The sequence below is a fragment of the Centrocercus urophasianus genome, unplaced genomic scaffold (genome assembly GCF_019232065.1).
Source record: "Centrocercus urophasianus isolate 14NV4802_14NV808 unplaced genomic scaffold, USGS_Curo_1.0 seq_12, whole genome shotgun sequence".
In the NCBI taxonomy this organism is placed as follows: Eukaryota; Metazoa; Chordata; class Aves; order Galliformes; family Phasianidae; genus Centrocercus; species Centrocercus urophasianus.
In genome coordinates, this window is record NW_024884364.1 from 57,461,713 (window position 1) to 57,488,270 (window position 26,558).

The following is a 26,558-nucleotide window of genomic DNA, read 5'->3' on the forward strand; positions in this document are numbered from 1 at the left end:
CAAAATACTGTTAATTGTTTGTTTTGATATATTTGTATGACTGAAGTTTTCATGTGTGTTATGTAAAGACACTTTGAAGAAAGATTGTTTTTAATTCAATAAAACACTACCTAATTTTTTTCTTACAGCGTTGCTTTTTTTCTCCTCATTTCTCCACTAAAGCATGCTGAAAATGAACAATAGCAAACAGCTGTCTTAATTTGAAGTGTTTTGGACACACTGCTTTATTTGTATCATATAATCATAGAATCACAGAATCATGGAATGGCCTGGGTTGGAAAAGACCACAGCGATCATCTGGTTTCAACCCCCTGCTATGTGCAGGGTCACCAACCAGCAGACCAGGCTGCCCAGAGCCACATCCAGCCTGGCCTTGAATGCCTCCAGGGATGGGGCATCCACAGCCTCCTTGGGCAACCTGTTCCAGTGTGTCACCACCCTCTGTGAAAAACCTCCTCCTAATATCTAATCTAAACCTCCCCTGTCTCAGTTTAACCATTCCCCTCTTCCCTTCCCATTTGCACCACATTCAATCTGCTATTCTCAGAACTGGGCAAGGGGGGAAGAGTCTCAGTAACCACTGGGGCAAATCTAGGTTGTCTCAGTACAACCTTAGCACTAGCCACCTCACTCTGTCTGGGTAGCCAGGAGCTGAGAGCTTGGCTTTGCCCTGTCCTGTGCTTTCCTTGCAGGGAAGTGAGGCTAGATCAAGCCTGCAGCGTCATGCACTGGGAGCAGCACAGTGATTTAACATGTTGAATCCTGATGAAACAGTTGAGTTTCTCATCTTGCTTAGGAATCTCATTTTATTTTTATTATTATTTTGAAAGTTAGAAATTTCTAGCATTAACATATTAATTGCTAGCCGAGACTTCTCATTTTTCCTAGTTTGCTAGTAGGTCCTCCTCCCATGCAAGTCTTCTCAAAGTGGTTATCGTGTTGGCTGGGACAGCACACAGTATTTCAGCTGAAGGTGAGCTAGTACCCTATATGGTGGTAGGGTGCTAAGAAATGTGTGTGTGTGTGTGATGGAGATGTTGATCCTCATAATAGTTGGTGGGAGTAGGTACAGGGCTGAGCTCTGCTGCTTGTACCATTCAGTTATTGGATGTACCAGAAGGATCTCATGGCAGCAGAATAATCGTAGCACATTGATTGCAATGGAAGAAGCCTTCAGGCAGCTCCCACAGGTCTCAGGTTACTTGGGAGAGAAGCAGTTTTTTTGTCATATACCACTCTTTCTCTTAACAGTAGGAATGATGAACAGTGCTATCTGTTTTAAGGACATTGGATAAAAGCTGTAAAGTCTTCAGTGCTGGCAGACCTTACGAGCTGGAGGTCTGTCTGATGTGGCAGAGCTCAGGGCTTCCAGCATCTGAAAAGACATACAATTAACTGTGAAATCTCTTATTATCTTTTCAGATTACCTCCAATCAGCAGTATTTTAATCAACATCCTGATTAAGTCAGAATGCCTTTCTTACTAGGACTTATGAATGCTTGCATCAGTGCACTGCAGGATGCAATAGATACATCGCCAACTCCGTTGGAAATAGTTCTCCCGATTTAAGACAGCGTTTTATTTTGTTGTGTTACTCAACTGGTGACTTGAATTTTCTCCTTAATCTGTGTTTCTGGATTGCAAGTAGTTATTTTTGTATAAGAAACTACTGGTGTCACTTCTGCATGTATGAGGAGCATAAGCAAACACTGTTATGAGCCAGGCCTCACACAGTTCTCTTTCAGCTTTTGTGACACAGATAAATCACACCGAAAACTTCTGTGTATTGTGCTGAGAGCACTAATAAAAACATTGATGTGAAAGCAATGGCTGATCCCATGGCAAGATCCCTGTGACACTAACTACCACCATACCTTAGCTGTTCCCTTTTAAAGTATCTGCTCCAGCTTTCCATGAGCTGCTTCACAGCCAGCCTTGCAGTCAGGTTTTGCAGTGCAACTCAGCTTTTCCTGCTCTATCTTGATAATTGATTTCCAAGATGAAAGTGATAAGGATATCAAAGATGAATAAAAAACAGCATAACGTGATGTGACTGAACACTGTGACAGTCCATTTCTGTTTTCCAGTTATTGGATTCCTATTTTAAACTAAGTGATATATATTTTCTTGCACCTTACAAATTAATTTTGAATATTTATTTGGTGTCAGATGTTTTTCTGTGCTTCAATTGTATTGTGCGTACTTTTTTAATGCTGAAAAGCTTGTCTGCTCCTATTTTAGATGGTCCACAGAAAGATGCTGTTTCTTGAAGCAGATCTTGCTGTCTTTAAAGATTACTAGCTGCTGGATCTGTAATTCCATATGTCGGTTACTCTAGAATTTGGGATAGAAATAGTTTTGCCTCCCTGAGTGAAATATGTGGAAAAATTAGCATTTTGCTGTCTTCTTAGTTATCATAATTTCTGGGATTGCATCTTCATTTCTATTAGCTCTGCTGCTTTCTCACCTAGTTGCCAATACTCTTCTCAAAGCAAGTGGAAAGCTTAAATTGTTTTTGGGGCCACGTGTAATTCTTTTTTTCATTCTGATTGCACTGAAGACCTATTTAACTGGGCATTTTTGAGCTAAAGAGCATCTTATTCAGTGTTTTAATTTACCTTAAATATGAGCTCTGCCTTATTTTTGTCACTTCTCATGGTTATGAGCTTGAAAATGGGTCTTGTTAGTTTCGTGTCTCAATTCTTAAATATTTTTTGCCAAAACAGATTTCTCAAGGTGAGTTTCAAGCTTCACACTTGTGCAGGTAAAGAGAGAGGATGTAGATTTGTTGAAAGGGTGAAAATCAATAAATTGTTTTCTGTGAGAGGGAAGAAAAGGACAGATTTGGCTATAAAAAGAGGCCCCAGCTCCTTTGTTAGAAACTGGATATGTACTTACCAGAAGTACAAATGACTTTCTATGCTCTACTAGTGAATAAATTGTAACTGCAAGATGTTTAATTACCACACCATGAGTGCAGAAATATTCCTGCAAAATGGATGTAAATGCTTAAGCCAGTTGCTCATTGTGGAATTGTTCATTAAAATGGAATTACACATGCTTAGCAATGAAAGAACATTTAAACAGCTTTGACGTTCTTAATAAGCTGAGTTTGGATGAACGATATAAAGAAAGCCTGTTTCCTGCAGCTTTAATCGTATCTAGGTAACTAACTGCAATGACATTTTATGATATATTTTCCTGTAGACTCAACAAGTTTATACTATCATATGTGTAAGGATATTCTGAATGTCTTTAGCAAAGGTTAAAGTTGCAGAAAAATATACATAAAGGGCTTTAAACTTCTGCTAGCTTTAGATTTGCTCTGCTCAGTTTCTTTTGAGAAAGAGATAGTTGACTGTGATTGGCTACAAACTATATAGCTTTGCCCTAAAAACTCTTCTGGGTGCTTTAGAGATATTGTGTGACTATAGTCTCTTTTCATGTGGAAGGGATTTACCAGCACCACGTAACACAAAGTGTATAGAATTCTGTAATTTCCTTTTTAAAAATAGCAATTACATTTGCTTGCCAATGTCACAAGTCCTAAAAGCAAACAAACAAAAAGAAATATTCCCCTACCCCTAAAAAAACTCCAAAGGTCAAGAGTGCCTTGTGCTAGTACCCGAGGTTAGACCTATACAAGTAAACATCACCCTGATTTTTACAGGGTAAATCAAGCAGGTGTTCAGGACATGGTGTCCACCCAACATTATTGCCAGGCAGCTTCCTTCCCACCCATATGTAAGTGAATATTCTTGCTCCTGCTGACTGCACTATTTCTGATACAAACCACGAGAGCCATCGTCCTTCTTGGCCACCTGGGCACACTACTGACTCATGTTTAGCTGGCTGTCAACCAGCACCCCCAGATCCTTTTCCTCCATACAATCTTCCAGCCACTGTGCCCTAAGCCTGCAGTGTTGCCTAGGGCTGCTGAGACCAAAGCGCAGGACCTGGTTGCTGCTCTTGATCTTGCTGAACCTCATACAGTTGGCCTCAGCCTACTGATCCAGCACGTGTCACAGCGTGCCTCCTTCTAACACCACGTCCCTTGCTTTGGTGGAGGACAACACGCGCAGGCATAGCAGGGCGTAAACTCTTATCTGTGGTTATCATGCGGTGAGCAGGATGGCAGATTAGATTATGTTTATATTTGGTAAATACAGCTTAGAAATAGTACCTGAAAAAGCATGGAGGGAGGAGTAGGAGAGGATTATTCTCCACGGAGACCTTTGTAGCTGGCGTAGCAAACGTGCTTACACAGTACTTCTAGCAGGGATGAGAACCTGTCTTGGCAGTTCCACGGAGCCCAGATTTCTGCTCACTTTGGGAGGAACCTTAGCTCTGCCTTCCTGTTTGTTTTTGGGTAGCTCAGTCAGTGGCAGCACAGTGTTAGAATGCCTGTGTGATTTTGTTCACGCTTCTTATTCCAGCAGCGGTACGTGAGTGAAGCAGAGAACCGAAGAACACTGGTGCAGCGCTCCCAGGGCAGCAAGCTTAGTAAGCTCTGAATAAATAAAGAAAGAAAGAAAAGAAAAGAAAAAAATCGAAAGCAAATCAACGAGTGATGGCTTGTTGAGATCGCAGCTGAGGCAATCGCACGCCGGGCGGGGAGGGGAGGGAAACAGAGCTGGCGCGGGGCCGCCTCACCAGCGCAGCCAGGGTACGGGAGGTTTCTCCGGCTCCTGCTGCCGCGACACGGGGCTTTTCCGCCTCTATCAGCTCCGTACGGCAGGGCCGGGAGCCCAGCGGAAGGTAGGTAGCTGCGGGGCTTCAGCCGAAGGGCTTTTTCGAGGTGGGAATCTGTCATTGCGCTGGGCGGGAGGGAAGCTGCTATCCCGATCTGGGTTGTTTTAGATCCACGTGTGGTAATGGGGTGTCGGTGGTTCATGGAATAACGGCTAAAAGTAGATGGGGGTGAGACCCTCAGTTCTGTAACTGGCTCCGTATAGGGGTGCTGAGACAGCTCGTGTGTGTAACAGTGGGGAAGGAACGCAGGGGTATGTCACGACTGTTTTTCCTGTATTAGAGGGGAGAGGCTTGATAAGCTCTTGTGAAGACTCACAGCAGTCAAGTAGTCAAGAGAAGCGGATAAGGTACACATGTTGAATGATTTATGTAAAAGAAATGTCTGTTAGTTCTCTACTCTGCCCTGATGAGGACTCACCTGGAGGCATTGTGTTCAGTTCTGGGCTTCCCAGTACAAAAAAGACATGGATCTCCTGGAGAGAGTCCAGCAAAGCACCGCAAATATGATAAAAGGCCTGGAGCATCTCCCAGATAGGGGTCTGGTCAGCCTTGAGAAAAGAAAACAGAGGGGATCTGATCAATGTCTATAAATATCTAAGGTGAGGGAGGCAAAGGGACGTGGCCAATTTCTTTTCAGTGGTGTGTGGTAATAGGAAAAGGGGAAGCGGCCACAAACTGAAGCATAAGAAGCTCCACACAAATGTGCATAAGAACTTCTTCATGGTAAAGGTGACAGACACCAAAACAGGCTGCCAAGGGGTTGTGGACTGTTGCACATTTTAATCCATCCACGTGTTTGAATAAGGCAGTCGAAGTACCTTAAGTGTGCAGCAATTCCTGTGAGCCAAAGTTCTAATGAAACTAGGTGTCTTGCTTCTTTTTTTTTTTTCCTTCGTTCTTTTTTCATTGAGCAGATCAACTTTGAAAGCACTAAACAGCAGAGGAACAGGTGGCTATACTAACTTAGTCTCAGATTTTTATGAAAATTTTGCTTTACATGTGTTGTCATGTATGCTGTCATTGTAATTCAGTTGCATGTATCAACAGAGACCTTTCTTTCCCTCTCTTTGCCTCAACTGATGAGATTTTTTTCTTCCAGGCTGAAACTCTGTGGGCATGGCCTTGGATACAAGGAGTTTTTTCTCCTCTGGAAAATTTGGGCAAAGGCAGCACCAACTGATGCTGTCCTGAACAGTAAAGCTGTATAGGTCAATTGCAGGATCAAGATGTGGACAAAATGGCTGAGAAAAGGAAGAAATTTATCTCTTTGTCATGGCAGAATATGGTGGGTAAAGCATTTTCACTTGACTCTGCAGTCATAGTTTATTATTTTCATTATGAGTTATGCAAAGAGATATACAGAGCAGAGCCTAGTTTTCTTGTCATTTGTAACTTCCACATATATGATTTTTTTTTCTTCATGAAAAGTCAGATACACATGTGGGTCTCCTCAGAAGAGTTCATTTGACTGGTTTTACATAGTGCTATGTATTTGCAGCAATTCTGTTTTGGCAACAAGATAAGTTAAAAATTGGAGTGTTTAGAAAGAAACAGAATTTATAGAGAAATAGATTCTGAAGAATAGTTCTTCAGAACATGGAAAAATATTACTTTTGGATAGTTTCCCTGTCCACTCTTCAGGGCAAAAAACTGCTTGGGAAAGAATTTGAGGAAGAATGATAAAGTAAAGTAACACAGTAATAAACAGAACTTTTGAAGAGCTGATCATGAAAAAGTTATAAAGACAATACCTGGTCATTACTGAAGTCAATTCAGTCCTAATTTCTCTTTAACCTGTTTCCATCAAAGCATGGTCATCTTCTTTAAAATTTAAGTATAGAAAATCTAAGGATTATTGTCCATTACAATTCGTGAAGAAAGTTGAAGCTTTTGTACAAACACACGTGAACTCCCTCTAGCGATTTGCAGCCTAGTGTGTTTCTTGTTATGTTCAGCATTCTTTTGAGGGACGACACCCCTCCTTATGAGCTAAGCAAGAAATGACGTGCCTGGTAATTAGAGCAGAAATTTGCAGCGAGGAGGTAGGGAAAAGAAGGGGAAGAAGGAAAGCAGGCACTGCAAGAAGCAGTGAGTATGACTCAATGTGTGGCATGCTCCTGAGTCAGTTTTGTGAAGAAAGACACAGCAGCTGGAAGTGTCATCTTTAGCTGGTGATAGCTGGTGAAGATTTTTAATAGGACAGGATTATCCAGATTGTTCTTCAATTTGAATGACTGCGTTTTTGCTTTTATAGTCGTGTAAAAAAAAAATAGGTATCTGCAGCAGGTAGCTGTGTGGAAACTTGTGAAAATGGAACTAGCAAAAGTGTTGATAAATTATTATGAAGTAGTATAGAATACATCATAGATTTGCTTTATTGATCTGTACTGCACAAATATTTTGAAGACTGGATGCCATTTCTGGTCTCCCTTCCTCCTCTCAGACAAGCTGTGGTGTACCTGGAGAACTGGAAATAGTTGAGGTGGGGAAGGAGTTCTGGTGGTCACCTCGTCCAACCTCTGCTTCAGCTAGGCTACCCACATTAGAGTGCCCAGGCCTACATCCAGGTGGCTTCTGGAGATCTCCAGGGAGATACAGAAGAGAATGGTAAAGATGACCAGAAGTGTGAAATCAGGTTCCATCTAAGGGTCAGTTAAAGAGACTGAGATGAGCCCAGGGAAACAAGAACTGGGGAGAAGCTTACTGGAGATGTACAAAATCCCAAGTGTCTGACATGCACAATAGAAAATATTCACTCATTTTTTTTTCTTCATTCTTCTAGTACAATAAATGGGGGCTGTCAGGTGAGATGAGCAGGTAACATGCTCCAAATAAGCAAAGGCTATTCATGTGTTTTCTGTGTCAGTATATGAACTTCAGGGTTCTTTGCCAAAGGATGTTTCTGAGCTCAGAGGGTGTTACACAACATTCTTGGGAAAGAATCTACTGAGGGCTACCAGCTATTGAGAAACTAACTGCAATGTCATAAATTGATGAAGTGAGGGAGACTGAGAGGAATGTCTGTATATTCTCATTCTTTTGCACTTTTGTTCTCAAGTCATCTGCTATTGACCACAACTTGACACAGAATGCTGCTTTAAGAGGGGGCTTTGATCTTGTTGGCACAGATGTTCTTACATATACTTCCCCTTTATGTTCAGTCAGAAGTTAGCTTTCCAGTTCTAAGAAAATACATGTTTCGTAGTGGGATGGCTCTGTAATTGTTGCTTTTTAATCCTGGAGGTGATTGTGTTTTCCTGTAAGGCAGATAGCTCCTTTTACTATGTAACTGATGTTGAAAACCTAGTGTAAGAAAAGTACAGTTTATAAAAGACACCAAATTGGTAGTAGAAACTGCAATGCATGTGTGGATTTTCATCTGTAGAAGTTTATCTTGGAAAGCACCACTTTAAGAGTTTCTTTCCTTTTCTGTAGGGAAACATGACAGCAAAAATACTTTCCTGTAAGATCACAACAGCATTTCTTTCTTTAATTATTGCAGGTGAGTTAATTGGTGACTACAGAATGTCTTATTCTGAAATTTAATTTTTCACACAAGTAATACTGTTTTGTTGTTTGTTTGTTTGTTTTGTACAAATGGTTGTGCATGTCAGTGAGGTTTTTTAAATAGTTCTGAAAGCAGAAGCCTATAAAACATGTAAAATGTGACATTATGTGTAGCAACTACATAACACTTAAGTTGGAAGACACCTCTTGAGAACATTTAATTCAACCTAGTTGCTCAAAGAACGATGACCACAGCAGCTGTCCAGGGCCATGAGTGTCTCCACAGTATTTGATCAACCTCTCTGTTTAAAAAAAAAAAAAGTTTTCTTGTGTTCAGATGGAATCTCACAATGTAAGCCCCTTGTATCTTGTCCTGTCAGGGGGCACTGCTGTGAAGGATCTGGCTCCCTCTTCTTCATTCTCTTTCATCAGAGGTATACATTTGCACATTGATAAGGATCTGTCCCGCTACTGATGATCTTCTCCAGGCTGAACAGTTCCAGCTCTCTCAGCCTGCCTTTGTCTGAAAGAGTTCCGCTCTCCTAATAATCTGGGTGGCCCTGAGCTGCATTCACTCCAGTAAAACCATGTCTTATGCGAGGAAGTCCCACTCCAGATTTGTCTCACCAGTGCTGAATGAGGGAAGATTGGTCTCCTTTGTCCTGTGGATGATGCTCTTCCTAATGCAGCTCAGGACACCTTTAAGCCACCTTTACTGTAATGGAGTGTTGCTGGCTTATGGTCAGCTGCTTTCCTGGGTAGTCTCCAGTGTGTGCTGGTGCCTGGGGGATTTCTCCTCATGTGCAAAACTTTGCATTTCCCTTTGTTAAATTTCCATGAGGTTTTCTCTGAGCCCATATCTCCAGCCTGTTGAGATTCCTCTGAATGACAATGTAACCTTCTGGTGTATGAACTGATTAAAGGAATTGTAATTCTGATCTTCTTAGAATCATAGAATGGTTTGGGTTGAAAGAGACCTTTAAGATCATCTAGTTTCAACCCCCTGCTATAGGCAGTGACACCTCAGACCAGGTTGCTCAAAGCCCCATCCAGCCTGGCCTTGAATACTTTCAGGGAGGGGGCATCTGCAACCTCACTGGAGAACCTGTTCCACTGTCTCACCACCCTCACAGTAAAGAATTCCTTCCTAATATCTAGTTTAAATCTACTCTCTTCCAATTTAAAACCATTTCCCTTCATCCTGTTGCTACATGTCATTGTAAAAAGTCCCTCCCCAGCTTTTCTGTCAGCCCCCTTCAGGTACTGATAGAAGTAGTTGAGGAGAATGGTACTTCGACATGTATGAACACTCTCTGGAAGCATTAGCTCTATCTTCACTGATGGTGAAAAGAAAAAGAAAACCAGAATTCTTGGGAAAGAGTAGAAAGTGAAGCTTTTTTATGCTACAGGATAACACCATAGTTAATGTGCAGCAATTAAACTACAATTCTGATTATTCCATCTCAGAAAGATTATGTTAAGAGGAAGTAAAGAGATGAATGACAATATTCTTTGAAGTGGATGGCCTCTGTATGAGATGTCATTAAATAAATGAAGAGTCTGAGGTAAAGATGCGGTATCTGATAGAGGTTTGAAAAATAATTAATACTACAGAGAAGGCAAATAAGGGAATGCTTAGGTTGCCATTTCTCATAACAAGAAATGCATGATTTCCAGTGAAATGTTAGAAGGCAAGAATTTTGGGCTGCACAAAAACTTTGATGGCCATGTCTGGTTGTTCTTCTATTGTAATGAAGTGAGAGTACTGACTCTGGAATGTGATCAGTATATCCACAGTTGGTGCCTATTTTCATTGTACTGACAAAAACTCCTGGTGTTTCTTTTTCCCTTGTAAATCTTCCTGGATTCAGGGAAAGAAAATGAGTTCATTGCTAAGCATTTGAATAATTTCTCATGAAGCAAGGGGTGAGTTGAAATTTTCTTTGCAAGTTTAATATTTGCAGCCTTTCAGTACCTAAAGGGAGCCTACAGAAGGGAGGGGAATCAACTCTTTGAAAGGGTTGATATGTGTAGGACGAGGGGAAATGGTTTTAAGTTGAGGGAGGGAAGATTTAGGTCGAACATCAGGGGGAAATTCTTTACCCAGAGAGTGGAGGTACTGGAACAGGCTGCCCAGAGAGGTTGTGGATGCCCCATTCTTGGAGGTGTTCAAGGCCAGGTTGGATGGGGCCCTGGGCAGCCTGGTTGAGCATTAAACGTGGAGGTTGGTGGCCCTGCATGTGGCAGGGGGGTTGGAGATTCATGATCCTTGAGGTCCCTTCCAACCCTGGCCATTCTGTGATTATGTGATTTGTGCAACTAGAACTTTAACTTTCTGTGTCCCCTTAGGATATCTGAGTACTGCAGGATTTACTTCAACTATAGATAAGTGAAAGTAATAAATAAAGACACTGAATGTGAAATTTGTGCATCCACATGTGTGTGTTCTTGGAACAGCCTGGAGAAATATGAGTACCTTAATCATATGCATCTGAAATAAAGCAGACAAATGATAGTCTATGCAAACAAAGAGATCCTGTTGAGTGTGAAGTTTATATTCAGAAAACAGCATTTCATTTCAATGGCGTAACTATATCAGTATGTTATTCAATAATGCTTTGAACTCCGAAGACACAAGGTTGAGACAGTATTGTTAGATGACTCAAGAATGAAGGTGGAAACTCAATGCACTTTGCAAGTATGATCAAGAAGCAAGTTCAGTGTTTTGTTTCACATTGTTTGAGATTTTCTTTAATGTTTATCTCTTTCCCTTAGAGAAATGCGGAGCTTATGATGTGATGTTCAAGCATAGTCTTGTGCCTGATGGGCAGCCTCTTGTTATTAAATGTTCACTGGAAAAGAGCTTCAATTTTAAAAGTGGAGACTGCAACTTAACATGGTATAAAGTTGGTAACCAAACTGCAGTGCCTAGAGACAAACTTTCTAGAATTCATCAGCAGAAGAGTTTAATTTGGTTTCTCCCTGCAATATTAGAAGATTCTGGAAATTATGAATGTGTCATAAGGTGAAGGTTAAAAAAATTACATTGCTATAGAAATGTGTTGCAAAGAGAATAACTTTCAGAAAGAAAATAGGGCTTGGGGGCAAGAGAAATGCTATTTGAGAGAGTATTTTCACTAAAACTGACTTTATGTTGGGGAATGGAAGTGCTTTTTTCTTTTTCTCTACTTGGTAAAACTTGTAAAAGGATTTGTACAGTTCTGGTCCTCTCTTTCTTCTCCAAAAAGAATACTGTGTATTTTCAAGTTGGAAAATATGTCAAGTATCTAATTTAATTTAATTATGTTATATTAGTTGCAGGAATTTGACAAGCTGCAGCAAAATGTCTACAGAAGTAACAGTTTTTGAGAGGACCAATGGCTTATGCTTAAATGAAAAATTTGCTGTAGAGGAGGTGGTATTCACTTCATCATCTGCAAAGCTTGTGTGTCCACACTTGGATCACTTCAGGAATGAGGAAAATATTCTACCTGTTCATTGGTATAAGGTAAAAACAGCCCGTTTTATCACAGAATCATAGAATGGCCTGGGTTGAAAAGAACACAATGATCATCTAGTTTCAACCCCCTGCTATGTGCAGGGTCACCAACCACCAGACCAGGCTGCCCAGAGCCACATCCAGCCTGGCCTTGAATGCCTCCAGGGATGGGGCATCCACTGCCTCCTTGGGCAACCTGTTCCAGTGATTAGAACTGTCACAGTGGTCAGTTATTTAAAATACAAGTAACTGATGTTTATGAATTGTAGTAGAAAAACTACAGATTTATTATAAATGTTAAAGAAAAAAAGCTTTAAAAAAAAATTGGATGAGGGAATTAAGGCATTTCACCTTGTAAAGGTGTATACAGTTTTTTTTTTCAGTAGCAGAGTAGAAATTCAGTTTAAATGTAGGAAATGTTAACCCGTATATCCACTAGATGGCACCTTTATACGTGCTAGCAAAACATCCATTTCTTTTGTTTGGAAATGGATTTAGTATGTAATTTGTGAGGGACAGCGTATCCACTGTGCATTCAGTATTGCTCCATCAAATAAATGTTATTTCATGTGGTTCGTAAGTATTTAAAGTCTTGTTCTGTTAAGAATGTATTGCCTTCTTCTTGTGCTTGTGCAGTCCTTAAGGTACTGTATTTAAGTACTTGAAAAAATAAACTTTAATTATTGAGTAATTCTTTGTCAATTAATACTTTTAAAATCCTGGCCCTTATATCACATTTCCTTACATCTCTCATTTTTTTTTTTCTGTAGGAAATGTATAGGTATATCTGTGAATTGAAAACTAAGAGCCAAAACAAAGCGTGTTTTCCTTTTGATTCCAGCCCTCTTCCTCTTCCTCCCACTCCACAAGGCATCCGTCCCTATGTTGTGGGCCACTGAGAGTTTGATATGTTAAAGAGAGACAAACTATGGAAAGTGACATGAATTAATGGAGTTCTTTGTATGTTTAGGACTGTCAGCTACTGGAAGGAAAAAGATTTGCCTTCTTAAACAGTGACCTTGTGATTTTCAATGTGACTGTGCAAGATCAAGGAAACTATACATGCAAAACAACATATACCTATGATGGAAAGCAATATGACATTGCACGAGACATAAGATTGATTGTAGAAGGTAAGTAGATAAATTCACTGTGACTCTCCACAATTTTGTCCAGGTTTCTAATTGCAGCTAAAAATTCAATTTGTGTATAGGTAAGCTGTAGGCTATTGCTTTCCCCCTTACTTAGATGAAAAGAAATGCTTGCTGAAGTTTTTCTGTTGTTACTGTGTTGGTGATAGAATAGTGGGATCAGAATTGCAGTACATCAATGCTTTGGTTAATGGGCCAGCTGCTGAGGTCCCTAAATGGGTCCCATTACACCTGCTCTATCCTGCCCATCTTACTTCTCTCTCTTTTACATCATCCCCTTACCACAAGAGCAACCAGTTAAACCAAGACAAACTGTAGTGATATCTTGGTTTAATGTGTTCTATGCCCTTCATTTTTTGTATAGTTTTTTACATTCCCACTGAAACACATTTTCAGGTCTACTCATCTATTGCTTTCCCATCTGATGTTCTGGTTTTTGTGTGTGCATGTTTTCTCTGTATGTGTATGTATGTTTACATATATATGTATCTATATTTGTGTTGTGAATATGTGATATAAATGTCATGTTTATATGATGTGAATAAACAAAATATGAGGAATAGATAGCCAGAAGTGACTGACTTATGGCTGGCTGTTTTTTAAAACCTGCCCTTTAGACTTCTCTCTCAGTGTAGTTTCAGCTTCAGCAGCTCACTAAAGCAGTCATATAACTCAAACATATAATTTTGCTGTTAATGCCTGAAAGCATCTCAGTTGCTCAAAGACTTCAGCTGAGCAAGTTTGCACTAAAATGGGTGATTTGTGGTCCAATTAATAACACAGACACAGTTATAAGAGGAGGAAGGGAGGGATGTATCTGTGGCAGGGAAGGGTGTATCTGTGGCAATCTGTGTTTCACATCAGGATGCTTTATGACTTTCTTGTTGATGTGTGTGCATAGAGAAGTTTCCTTGAGCTTTCAATATCTGATAAGAAATATTCCAGAATGTCCTATAGATATCTGACAGAGCTTCTACTCAGAAGTAACAAGACTATCTTCAAAACTCTTGATTTGAATATCGAATGATGTCTGTAGTAAAATTGCTGACAACCCTGTCTGTAGGGCAAGATGTGTTTAGGTTGCCCTTGGGTTGTGCAGCATTAACAGGGTGCAATCACTCCTGCTTTTCTGAAAATAACTTTCTTTCTTTTGGTTAGTGAGCCCACCAAAAATGCCCCCAGAAATATCTTATCCACAGAACAACTCAATTGAAGTGGAACTTGGTAAGTACTTTTCACTATAAGAAAATATTATTTTGTATCCTAGTGAAAATTCTTGCTCAAGAAGAGTGCCACATTGTGTGTTTGTTTTCTCTGGGCAAAAACTAATTCAGTGACCAGCTCGGTTTCTCCTTTGCATTACTTTCTCAAAGGAAGATTGTTTCATGGTGGGAAGGAAGGAGGCAAGGAGTATTCCTTCCAAAGTTGCAGAAAAACTTCAGGGAAAAGTGACTCTGTAGAGGGAGATGCTGTGCCCCTGATTTGGCTTCTGTAGTATCAGTCTCTTTGAACATGCAGATTATTGAATGGATAGACACTCTGTTAGAGAAACTTTTCTGGAAGGCTGTGGGACCATCCTGTGGTCTGAGTGGGGGTCTATAAACAGAATTGCATAGCTTCTAATTAGAGCATGAAAATTAACTTTTCACTTTGTAACACAATTTTATAGGTTCACTGGTCACAGTGGATTGCAATACAACTGGTGCTGATGGGTTTGAGGTGTTTTGGACAGGCAACGGTGTGTATATTGATGTGTTTTATGTGAGCAGAATTTTTGCAAAGCCCAATAAGTAAGTACATTTTCAGATTAGAAAATACTGGGTTGGCAACAAAAGTGGAAATCTCTCCCTCTGACTCATGTCAATGCTTACCTCTACCAATTCATTTTCTTTTTGAAGTAGAAACTTGAAACATAGTAGGTGCATGGATGCATGAAATTGGGCTTCTTAGAGTCATTATAAAAATCTATCTAAATTTCCAGCCATGGAAAAAGGTATTCTGTAGAGGCTTATGGTCTCATAACTATAATGCTGTTTCTACTGAGCAAGCTCTAGACTGGCAGAGACTTCTTTCAAGTGAGACTGAACATGTGAGGTTCAGACTGTCTCCTATGTTCTCCTTTTTTTTCCCAGCTGTCTGTCTGGGAGGCTGTAAGAGGTGGAACCTGTGCTTTGCAGGAGAACTTTAGACTTCTAGTTTTAAGAGCCTTGAGATAGGGAAGTGTAACTGAGATTAGATGGAGAGCTAATAGAAGACTTTGTTGAGGACATTTGTACTGAAGCTTAGTGGATTGAGAGGAGAAAAGGATGAGATATTTCCAGTGATGGGTCGGGATTTAGGAGGAAGACTTGGAGGACATGAACTGCATAAAGCAACTGGGAGATAATGTGAGGATGAAAGGTAGTTTAAGCAGAGCTAGGAGGGAAAGGAATTAGACTTGACTTGGAAAAGACAATTTACAGTTGGAGCAGAAGGCAATCTGAAAAGGTATCAGTGGTTGGGAACCAAGGAACTGAAAACTATAGCTTTTGTCAGCCCTTGTCTCCTGGTGATACTATGAAGGAAAAATATGAGCACTTTATAAAAGTTTTCAAGCAGCATCGATGAGGGAGAAATGTGAATGGTATCTTCAACGTAAGATTATGGTTCGTAGAAATAAATAAGTCCTCATCATAAAACAAAAGGGGAAATAAAATGCTGAATTCTTTTAATACTCGCTGAGAGAAAACCCTATACATGTTATATGTATAACCCTATAACATGTTATAACCCTATAAATGTTATAAACAGTTGGGCTATTATGCAGAGGCATGCAGTCACTGATGGTATCATAAAAACAATGTTTTTTTTTTATTATTTCCTAGCACTTAAATGATTGTCTTACAATATTATCATAATTATATTAGTACTTAAAATATTGTCTTATTGTATTTGTAGCCGTAGTATTTTCTGGGTCTAGTCATTTGTATTAACGATGTTGATTCATTTACTCCCTATTCTAATGTTCAAACTACTATGACCTAGAATCAGAGAACCATAGAACCACAAGTTTGGACAGGACCTACAAGATCATCTGGCATCCTCCCATTACCGTTGCTACCGCAAGCCACTAAATCATATCTTGTAGCTCCTTGTGATACAACAGGTCACAACGTGTGACCTGTTGCTTACACGTTGTTTTATGTGATCTTATATATGCTCTATATATGCTCTTTATGATTTATTTCAAACTTTTACTTTGCATTTTTAATGGTAATAGAGTACATTTTTGGAGAAGAAAAGCAGTTGGCTAAGTAGACTAGTTAGTTAATTTTGCATATGAGCTGTACTGTTAATGAGGTAGTAACATCCCTCGTTTGGTGCTGGTTAAAAAGTATTTTGCACATCAGACATGAGACACAGTGCAGATTACTCAGTGAATGTGCAGCAAAATTAGCATTTTTTCTGCCCCTGTACTGGGGCTTCTTTTTTTAAGCATTTCAGATTGTGGAACTTCTCTTCCACCAAGCACTGGGGTGCTCCACGTACTTTTACAGATACTGAGAACCCCCTGCAAGTTGGGTTTGCATATCTCTGTAAGATATGTTTTTTGTACTGTAGCCCATAGAGACCATTGGGTTTCCCTCACATAATGCAATTATTCATCTGTTCTGAAGTGTGATTGGTATTTGCAGATGGAAATGACCATTGTTATGTTGCACCTGTTAGTGATGAAACCTTTATAGAAAGGAGTGGTTTTATGGCTCTGTTTGTCACTTTTTGGATAGCGAGGAAACTGCTTACGATGGACGCCCTATGTATTCTGTGAAGCTCATAATTTCAGAAGTGTATAGTGAAGATTATGAACAACCATTCATCTGTCAAGCTTCAAATGCCTTTGGACAGGTTGCATCCTATATTATATTAAAACACAGAGGTAAGGAACAATGCTGTTTTTTCTGGCTTGTGGTTGACTTGGCTTTTGTAGAAGTATTGTGGTATTGGTTCCAAATGCTCGTATATCACATCAATAGAAGGTGCATGGATTACACTTTCCTGTATTTAAGCATGTAGATGTGTTGAGGGGAAGAGTCACTGTAGTAGTGTATTTCTCTATTAAAATAATAGTGTGAGGTGGAAGTGAAAAATGTGATACTCAAATGTATATTACATTTGTGTGAAAGGTCAGATTTGGACAAATCCAACATTTTCTTTCTACTCTTACCATATTTTGTGCAGTTCCTGATGTACAAAGATGGCTGACTGGAGTGTTTGTCTCTTTCTTACTGTTAACGTTTATTATTCTGATCATCTATAAGATTTTCAAGATCGACTTGGTGCTTTGGTATCGTAATTCTGGATGTGCCTTTGTAAGTAAGGAAGGTATGCACATGTAATCAATGCATGTCAGTATAACTAGCCTATTGCTTTTTATTTCTTTTTTTTTTTCTTTTCCATTTGCTATTACTCCCAATGATATGATTATTTAATGGAATGTATTTGGAATTTCTTTGAGAAGTTTCAGATACTTATGGAAAGATCTTTTCATTCACATAGGTGAAATATGTAATCCTAACACATAATATTTAAGGCACTTAAGGTGAGAAAAAGGTTAAGGTCAAAAAGAACCATCTATTTCTTCCAAAGAAAGTTGTTTGTGTGTAGATTTAGGGCCACACTGATGGTGGTCAATAGGTGTCAGCAGAGCTACATCCTGTAGACTAGCTGTAGAAAAATGCACATTAGATATTTACACTGAAAATGAAACTTTCATTTGCCAAGGTGTTTTTTTTCCTCTTTCAACTTTTCTCTTTTACACATAACTTTAAATATAAATCCAGCAACTTATGATGGTTACATTCTACTAGTTTTCTATTCTGTGATACTTTTAATGTTTTTCTACTGTAGCAGTTGTACTGCTACATTGGATGGGTGTGAATGATGGAAATAAGTGCAACGTAATATGTACTGTGCTTGAGCAGCCCTCAGAATTAGACTGTCTCAAATTCCCAAGAGCTCAAAAGTGAACGGATTATGTGCATTGATATAGTTAACATTTATTCATGGCAGTTTGAAATGTTTTCACATGAGAGTCATTTCAACTTTTAACAAAAGACAAGTTTTCCTAGAAAACTTGCTCTATTTCTCTAATGAAAAATAGGTCAAAGAAACAATGTTTTATAATTTGTCCCAAACTTAACTTACTAAGTTTGGCTCTGGGCAGCCTGGTCTAGTGGTTGTTGACCCTGTCCATAGCAGGGGGATTGAAACTAGATGGTCTTTGAGGTCCTTTTCAACCCAGGCCATTCTGTGACTATGAATGTGTTGGTTCCTCTCAGTCTGGGGGCTCCTTTCTGCAGCCGCCAAGGTCCTACATCCAGCTCTCTTGCTGGCACATTACTCCCCATGATGGGAAAAGAGATCAGGTTCTGTGGCTCATCTTCTTTCTTTTAATCTGTAGAGCATTTTAGTGCTTCGCTGTTACTCTGCCAGACAGCTATGAATCAACTATTATAACATCAGAAGAGGGGTGGCCAGCAGGGACAGGGAGGTGATTGTTGCCCTCTACTCTGCTCTTGTGAGGCCCCATCTGGAGTACTGCGTCCAGGTCTGGAGCCCCAGTACAAGAAAGACAGGGAGCTGTTGGAGAGGATCCAGAGGAGAGCCACAAAGACGATCAGGGGACTGGAGCACCTCCCCTATGAGGACAGGCTGAGGGAGCTGGGCTTGTTCAGCCTGGAGAAAAGAAGGCTGCGGGGTGACCTCATTGCAGTCTTTCAGTACCTAAAGGGAGCCTACAAACAGGAGGGGAATCAACTCCTTGAGAGGGTAGAAAACTGCAGGACAAAGGAAAACGATTTTAAGTTGAGGGAGGGAAGATTTAGGTTGGATGTCAGGGGGAAGTTCTTTACAGAGAGAGTGGTGAGGTGCTGGAACAGGCTGCCCAGCGAGGTTGTGGATGCCCCGTCCCTGGAGGTGTTCAAGGCCAGGTTGGATGGGGCCCTGGGCAGCCTGGTCTAGTGTTAAATGTGGAGGTTGGTGGTCCTGCCTGTGGCAGGGGGTTGGAGATTCATGATCCTTGAGGTCCCTTCCAACCCTGGCCATTCTGTGATTCTGTGATATTTTAAGTAATCCAAAATGAAACTTTGCAATATAGAATGGTTTTTAGTTTTTAACAGAAATATTTTTGTTTGTATTAGATGGAAAAATCTATGATGCATGTGTCCTGTACACAAAAGGCTGTGAAGGCAGCAACTTCTATCGTCTGGAAACCTTTGTTCTTAGAATACTCCCCAACGTTTTAGAGCAACAGTGTGGATATAATCTCTTTATATTAGGAAGGGATGACCTACCAGGAGAAGGTATGATTTAATTAGCAGAGTTGATGCATTGCTTTTTTACACATTGCTCTAGGGTTAAAAGATTATATTTACTACTGAGAAAACTTTTATTATTATGAACCAAATTAAAAACTGTAGGTTCTTTTTTATTTGTTTTTAATGGAAAATTAGACCTCTTATCTGATGGCCAACTTATTTCTAGTTTTCTTGTTGTTTTTGAATCAAATTTCTGTTCTGTTATAATGGTAGGATCTGCTCTTTCTTTCTAAGGTAAGCAAATCAGAACTCTACTCTGTAAAATTATTATTATTATTATTATTATTAACACTGTTGAGGTCTTTTGAATAATAATTCTTCCTGGGAAGTGCAGGAAACATTTTTGTTCAGTGATTTCGTGCAATGGATTATGGCAGTTGGAGATCTTAGACCTTCCAGTTCTGTGAGCTAGTCACTCTTCTATATATATGCAATTTAAAGATGGTGCAATACTTTGTGTTTGTAATAAACTTTCTATACAAACTTTGATTGTTGCTTCATTACTTCCAGCTGTGGTCAGCATTGCTGATGAAACCTTCAAGCAAAGCAGAAGACTGATGATTATTTTGGGATCTGAAACATTTAGTTGCATCCAGTTGGAAGACGCCTCTGAACAGCAATTAGCTTTGTATAGTGCTCTTATTCGTGATGAGACTCAAGTGATTCTTATAGAAATGGATGGAATGCAGGACTACACAAGCATGCCAGAGTCAATCAGATATATTAAGCAAAAGCATGGGGCAATCCAGTGGAAAGGAGATTTCTCAGAGAAATCTTGTTCAGCAAATACAAGATTCTGGAAAAACGTGCGCTATCAAATGCCAGCCAAGAAAAAAGTGTCTTTTTCTGAAGTTTATTTGTCACCTCAAACTTTGAACAATTCTGCAGCAAAGGGGAATTAAGATCTACTTACTGAAATAGTACTGAGAAAGTGATTTGGAAATATGTTTTCTACACAAATTCTTTGTATTACGAACAGAGCTTTTTTTTGGTCAAGAAGTAAAAACTGCTCATCCCTTCCTGAAATTACACCTTAAAAGGAAAACTGTGCAACTGTGTTTCTGTTTCAGCTACAAATAATGGCACAACTTACTCAGGCTTATGCCTGAATTAAGCATTGTGGATGTTGGTATACTGTTCAGGAGTGGTAATCCACATTAGTTTAATGTCCACTGAAGAATCAACTGTGAGGTCTGTTTGTTTTCTAATTCAAACTGCTGTTGATGTTTATGTAGACTGCATTTTCCTAGCAGTTCTGTTCCTCTTGTTTTTGCCCCTCCAGAATTATCTGACCTCATTACCATAAAAATCTGTACTGTGCAAGTTTTGGAGTCCACTCTTCAGTAACAAGCCTTACCCTTGGAGGGGATAGGAAAATACTGGGGAGATTTGAAACGCCTCACAGTACTGCATGCATTTCAGTTGAACCAGTGATTACCAAATATGCTAAACAAATGGAGTGGAATTCATGAATTCTCACACATTTATTAAATAATTCTGTAATACCTGGTTTGTGGAGTGTTTCTAAACTTTGTCCCTTGAAATGGTCAGGAAACTGAAAATATTTATGACTTCTTTCAAAATGGAAGCTTTCTAGACTTTGTTGCTATTCAGGAAAATATGTTCTCATTCTGTTTCTCACCTGTATTAAGTGCAAACCTAGAAATTTCACTCAGTCTGTCAATGGACTGTAGTTGTGCAGGGCATTCTCGGGAGTGGAAAGTGTCCAGTTCTGAAACCTGATTAGGAGTTGATGGCAAGAGATGGTAATATTTTGTGTACTTGTGAAAGAAAAAAAGTAGAGGTGTGTGGCTATCTCTGTTTGCTTGGAAGTAGTTCTGTATTTTTGGATACCAACCCATTGTTCTGTGTGCACTGCTGTGTAAAAGGGATGAGTCACAGTGGTCTGAAATTGCAGCTGTTTTCATTCACCATCCCTGAAGAGTGTCATCTGAATGCAGACATAAATTCTGCTTGCTTTATAGGTGTTCTTATCTAAAATTGAGCAGGTTCTTAAATTGTCTTTATTACCAACATGGCATCTGTCACAGAATCCTTTCAGCTGATTCTCATAAGTGTGCATACTTTGGAATATGTACATGGTTGGGCTTTATTTATGAAGATGAGAGAGAAGGAATGGCCCAGGAGTGTAACATGTATTAAAGGAAATATTTACAGTTGTATTTTGTGGTAGCTATTTCTTTGTGAAAGTTTAATGATGCTCCTTATGTGTAGTATCCTGCTCTCCTGACCAAGGGTTTCACAGCTATTTAATTTTCCAAACCTCTAGAAACTTTTTCTAAGATGTTGCCCCGGAAACTGAGTTCAGAATAGGTCCATCAGCTGAGGTTCTGTTGCTGTAGTAGATTTTGAGTTGGTCTTTTTTAGAAATGCATAGTCTTGAGATTGGAACCTTTAAAAAATAAATTTAGAAGCCTGAGAATTTAGATAATCATTAATGTTAATTTTTACATTGTGTTTAGATGTAGGTTTGCTCAGAAAGGCATTGAGAACTACAGTTTGCTTCCAAGATGTCTTTTGACTTCTGTTTAGAAACAGAATCATCTTATTTCTGTGGGATGAAGTAAGGGAAATAATAGAAAAATCATGTTGAAAAGAAAAAAAAAGGCTTCTTTTTTTTTTTTTTTTAGATATATATTTTTATATGCTTTTAAAAAAAATTTGAAAAAAAAAAAAAAAAAACCCAGTGTAGCATTTGCAGTACTACTGATAAGTACACTGATTTGCATGAAGGTGTACTGGTATTTTTTGTGTTTTCTGCTGTTTTAAACAACCACATTTCGTCAGTGTTTTAGCTTTGTACATGTGTGAAAAAGAGTGTGGGAGAATAGTTTTGGCTATTGTGCTTAACTGTTAACTACTTGAGTGCAGCATGACACAGAGTGGCTTACCCTTTTACCATGGGAGATTATTCTGAAGCTGAATTTTGTAACTGGTTTCTCCCCTTGGAAACTCTTTTTTGCAAGTCACATAGGAAAATAGACCTTTTCTCTTTTTTTCTTTGTAGTATAACAAATGAACTCCTGTAGAGAGAGATGTACTGATTGTTCTTGATTAAAAACACACAACAAAAAAAGATTAGTTGGCAAAAGTTTGATTCTGGAAACTTGGTAGCTTCAGAAGATAAAAAACAAATATGATATAATCTGTGAGGTATTTGTTCACTACAATGTGGTTGATATACTTCAGTATGCCGTTCAGTGTGCTGACAGAGTAAATAATCTGAATGGTATATGATAGAAGATACACTGAACATATTATCTGCATCAATTTTTATTTCAAGCCATAACTATACAATATTTTTTCTGCTGGTTTGTGCTTTCTTTTCTTGCTTTCTGGGATACTTTCATCCTTTTGTTATTTTCCTGCCTTTCTTGCCTTTGTAAGCTAGCATGGTGAATATGGCATGCTTTGCATTTTAATGTATGCGTCTTTATGTGAAGTGTTAGGTCACAGCCTGAACCAGTGATTAAGCACCTGGTGAAGGGGCATAGCCAGTCCTGGGAGCACAGGAGGAAGCAATTCATCTGTGTGACCAGAAGGGGTGGACTCTGGCTTCACTCCTCCCTAACTTCACGGAAAGGCTGGCAGGCACAAGGGAAATATCTCTGCTTGGAAATCATCTCCTTTGAAGTGCTCAGTGAGCCTAGATCCTCAGAAGGGAGTGAGTGGTTCCTTTCTTATTACTAGATTGTGGCCATAACCTTTCTTAGGTGATCTAAGGTCACTGTGTCATTACAGTTGGTGTTATAGTTCTGCTTGATGATTACCATGACTGTGTGGAGGCAGCATTTCACTCTGAAGGAAAGTAGAAATCTCACCAAATCATTTGGGTGAATTTTCTACTCCAGAAAGGTTGGAGTTCAATTGCTGCTCCAGATTGGGTGACTTAGATGTAGGTTCTTTTTTTTGTGTTTGCTCCTCAGCCAACTGATATGATCTTCCCTGAATGCTTTTGAACAAAGAAGTGGCTGTAGTTGAAGGGATTATTTCAAAAAATGTCTCATTCTTTTTTTTTTTTATTTTTTTTTCCACCAGGTTTCCTTGGTGGGTGTTATTTCTGTTTGCAGTTATTAAAATCCTTATTCTCTCCCATATCTAACTAGTGACATGTCAGTGGAGCGCTTCCTTGTTCTGCATCACCCTAGTACTGCCTCAGCTCTTTCATTTTTTAGTGCTATTCTTTGATCTTTTCTGCTTGCTCATTTTCTATACTGTGAACATATACAATTACAGACATGAAAGTTTGGAAGGGCCTAATTCAAGTCCATAAGAATATATTTATAAATATTTGTCTCTTTGAGCACATTGTTCCTGGTACCCATGTTTCTTGTATTTTCCTCCTCCCCCCAGTTTTTTTCAGATATACCTACCTGTCTTCTATGCAATGGAAGTGGGTGATTTAGAAAGTAGTTTAGCCTGTCTACACTTATCATATTTCTCACTTCTAGGGAAGCATGCCCACACTTTATCAGTGAGGTCTTTATTTTTGGGGTAAGGTGAGTCACAATCACATAATTACAAATAGAGCACAGGAAAAATAGAGGAATAAGTACATCCTTGCAAGAGTAAAGAACTTAGGGATAGGCAAAGGATGTTGGAGACTTCCCCCACTTCTGAAATGGTAAATAATATTCATCTGTCCCTTTAAAACAGAAAAAAAAAAATGGCAATTAACTCCCCCACATGTTGAATACAGGAACAAATAGTGAAACAGTTAAGAAGCTGGCTTGACAGGTCCCTAGAAGTGTTGAAGGCCAGATTGGATGGGGCCCTGAGCAGCCTGGTGTAGTATTAAATGGGGAGATTGGTGGCCCTGCATGTGGCAGGGGTGTTGGAGATTCATGATCCTTGAGGCCCCTTCCAACCCTGGCCATTCTGTGATTCTGTGACCGGGGAATTCACAGTGGAAAAGAATTTGTATGCCATATGTCCCCATAGCATCTGTTTACTCTCTCTTTTGGGTCATGACATCTGATTCTACTTGATATCTGGCTCTGATTTCAATATTTTTAGAGAAAATTAGACTATATTTCCCTAGAGACTGAAGAGAATAGAACACATGCTGACTACTGCAAGAAAGACAAGCTTTCCATAGAAGTGCATCACCTCAGCCTAAATCTGAATGGCTTGATATACGTATATATTTAAATGAGCCAAGGACGTGCTGGTGTGCCGCCTGCTATCACTTTTTAAAACAACTCCTAGTGTTGTTGTGTTGGGCATTTTTGGAATATCATATGGTTGGTTGGGCACCTCTAGGAGATGAATTAACTTATTTTTTATAATAAAGTCACATCCAAAATGCCATAGGATGGGAAAGGATCAGGGGATGGCAGAGTGAGGGCTGGTGGCAGTAACACCCTGCCCTGTAAAACAGCTGTAGGAATCAATGGGATAGTTCCCTCCTCCCCAGGTACCAGGGAGGTGAGCAGCAGCCTTGTGCTGTGCTATGCTCCTACCTATTGATGCTGGGGAGGGAGGCAGGAGTGCAGCTCTTGCAATTTGCATTTGCAAAAGCCTTTTTTACATCAGATGATAACAAAATGCTGATACCTATAGTGACATGCCACCCCTTTGGACATACTATAAAGGAAGAGTAAAAAAAAAAAAAAATATATATATATATATATTCTGACTGCTGTTCTGAATTATACTAATTACTATTTTTAGTGCTTTTCTCATCCTTTGTAGGAACTAACAGGGAATGTAGTGGAAAATGACATTTTTTACCTTTGTGTCCACACATCAGTTAATTCTGTACCTCTGAATTATTTGAGAAGAATTATCCTCTGTGGAATTGTGGGGTTTTTTATCACTATCTAGCATAGACAAATTGAGACTGACTGCTTAATGTTGAGCAGTGCTCCCCGTTGATTATTCAAGGCTAAGAGCACAAAATGTATGGCATTTTATTTCAGAGAGGCATTCCAACAAATCAACCACACATGATGGCTGGAGGACCATTACCAATCATGTGCCCTCTGGGCAATTCACAGAGCACTTGATATGTTGAACTGTAGAGAATTTGTGCCTAATTAACTGCCTAGACCACAGACTCGATCCCAAATGGATCCAACGAATGCAGAGAAAGAAAGTCTTGATGTCTGGGATGTTGAAGAGTTTGTAAAAGCTGCCTTCTGGTGGTGATGGCTGGTGAGCAAAATTCAGCAATTCCAGAGTTCTCTAAGAGGGATTATTTCAGGATTGACTCTCAGGTTGTAAACTGAAGACAGTTTGCAAAATGAAAGTGATAGGGAATTTCAAATCCTAGCTAGAAAACTTTGCAAAAGTCTCAGAGGAGCAGACTCTTGTACTTGGGTTAATGCAGTCCAATCAAAAGATCCCACCTTGTCTCAGGCAAAACGTAGATGGAGTTCCAGAGCTAAATGCGAAGATGAACCTTGGGAGAAAGTGATTAAATGAAATAACACAGGGATGTGAGACAGAACAATCGGGAATGCTATTTTCTATTCAAGGAGCTCTCACTAATGGATGCTTGTGGCAAGCACTCAGATGGCAGTTCTTAACCTGTTACGGCAAAGGGCCTTCAGGCATCCTAATGTGAATGCTGGTGAGCAAAGGGTGGAAGAGCTCCAGGCAGGCCTTGTGTGGTTCTAAATGTACAGTGCTACCAAAGCTGAAAATTTCTGCTCCAGCTGTGGATTCATCTCTGGATTCAGCTCTCAAACTTAGTGGCATGTAGCTGCTTCTCAACCCCCCAAACGAACAAAGAAATCAAAATCCAAACTTATTTGTTTCCCTGTACTGTGGATTACAACAGATCCTAGCTGGAAGTGAGCCAGGACCCTTCAGAAGGGGCTACATTCTTTTCTCACAAGGGTGTGAATAATACAGGGTAACGTCTGTTTCCGCTTACTGAGAAGTGGTGTGTGGTGTTAGGTGGTCTTTCACACAAAATAAAATGAAAATGCTTGTCAATAGTGTAATGGGACAGGGGATTTTAAATGAAAATGAATATTAAAAAAAAAAAAAAAAGCCTTAAAAACTGGCCTTTTTTTGAAAATAACCATAAGGCTTCCTCCTTGGCAGCTAAATAACATCTCAACTGAGCAAGAAGCTTATTGAAAGCAACCACACCCTTGTAATGTTTTAAAAGTTTTTATCCAATTTGACCTGGACCTTGCAGCCTTAGAAGATCTTTGTGGCCTGGCTGCTATTGAGGGAGAAGAAGAAAGGAGGAGAGGAATAATAAAGCCAGTAGCATCTTGTTTAGTTACTGATTAGGATCACATGTACCCTTCGAGCTGC

The 26,558-nt window shown here is 39.5% G+C and overlaps 1 protein-coding gene across 4 annotated transcripts; it reads left to right on the plus strand.

The window, feature by feature from the left end:
• Positions 1-4,648: 4,648 nt before the first annotated feature.
• Positions 4,649-21,446, plus strand: LOC122155987 (interleukin-1 receptor type 1-like). Of its 4 annotated transcripts, XM_042810383.1 has the most exons (13): positions 4,649-4,758; positions 5,852-6,037; positions 7,196-7,359; positions 8,188-8,254; positions 11,035-11,284; positions 11,575-11,767; positions 12,729-12,891; positions 14,068-14,133; positions 14,579-14,699; positions 16,677-16,825; positions 17,128-17,271; positions 19,089-19,250; positions 19,776-21,446. In XM_042810383.1, exons 3-13 carry the CDS (start codon positions 7,357-7,359, stop codon positions 20,165-20,167), a joined length of 1,710 nt encoding a protein of 569 aa, XP_042666317.1. In that variant the 5' UTR covers positions 4,649-4,758; positions 5,852-6,037; positions 7,196-7,356; the 3' UTR covers positions 20,168-21,446. The 4 variants fall into 4 exon arrangements, with proteins under 4 accessions (XP_042666317.1, XP_042666316.1, XP_042666318.1 ...); XM_042810382.1 differs by lacking the exon at positions 7,196-7,359; XM_042810384.1 differs by lacking the exon at positions 7,196-7,359 and having other exon boundaries at positions 11,035-11,158.
• Positions 21,447-26,558: the final 5,112 nt, after the last annotated feature.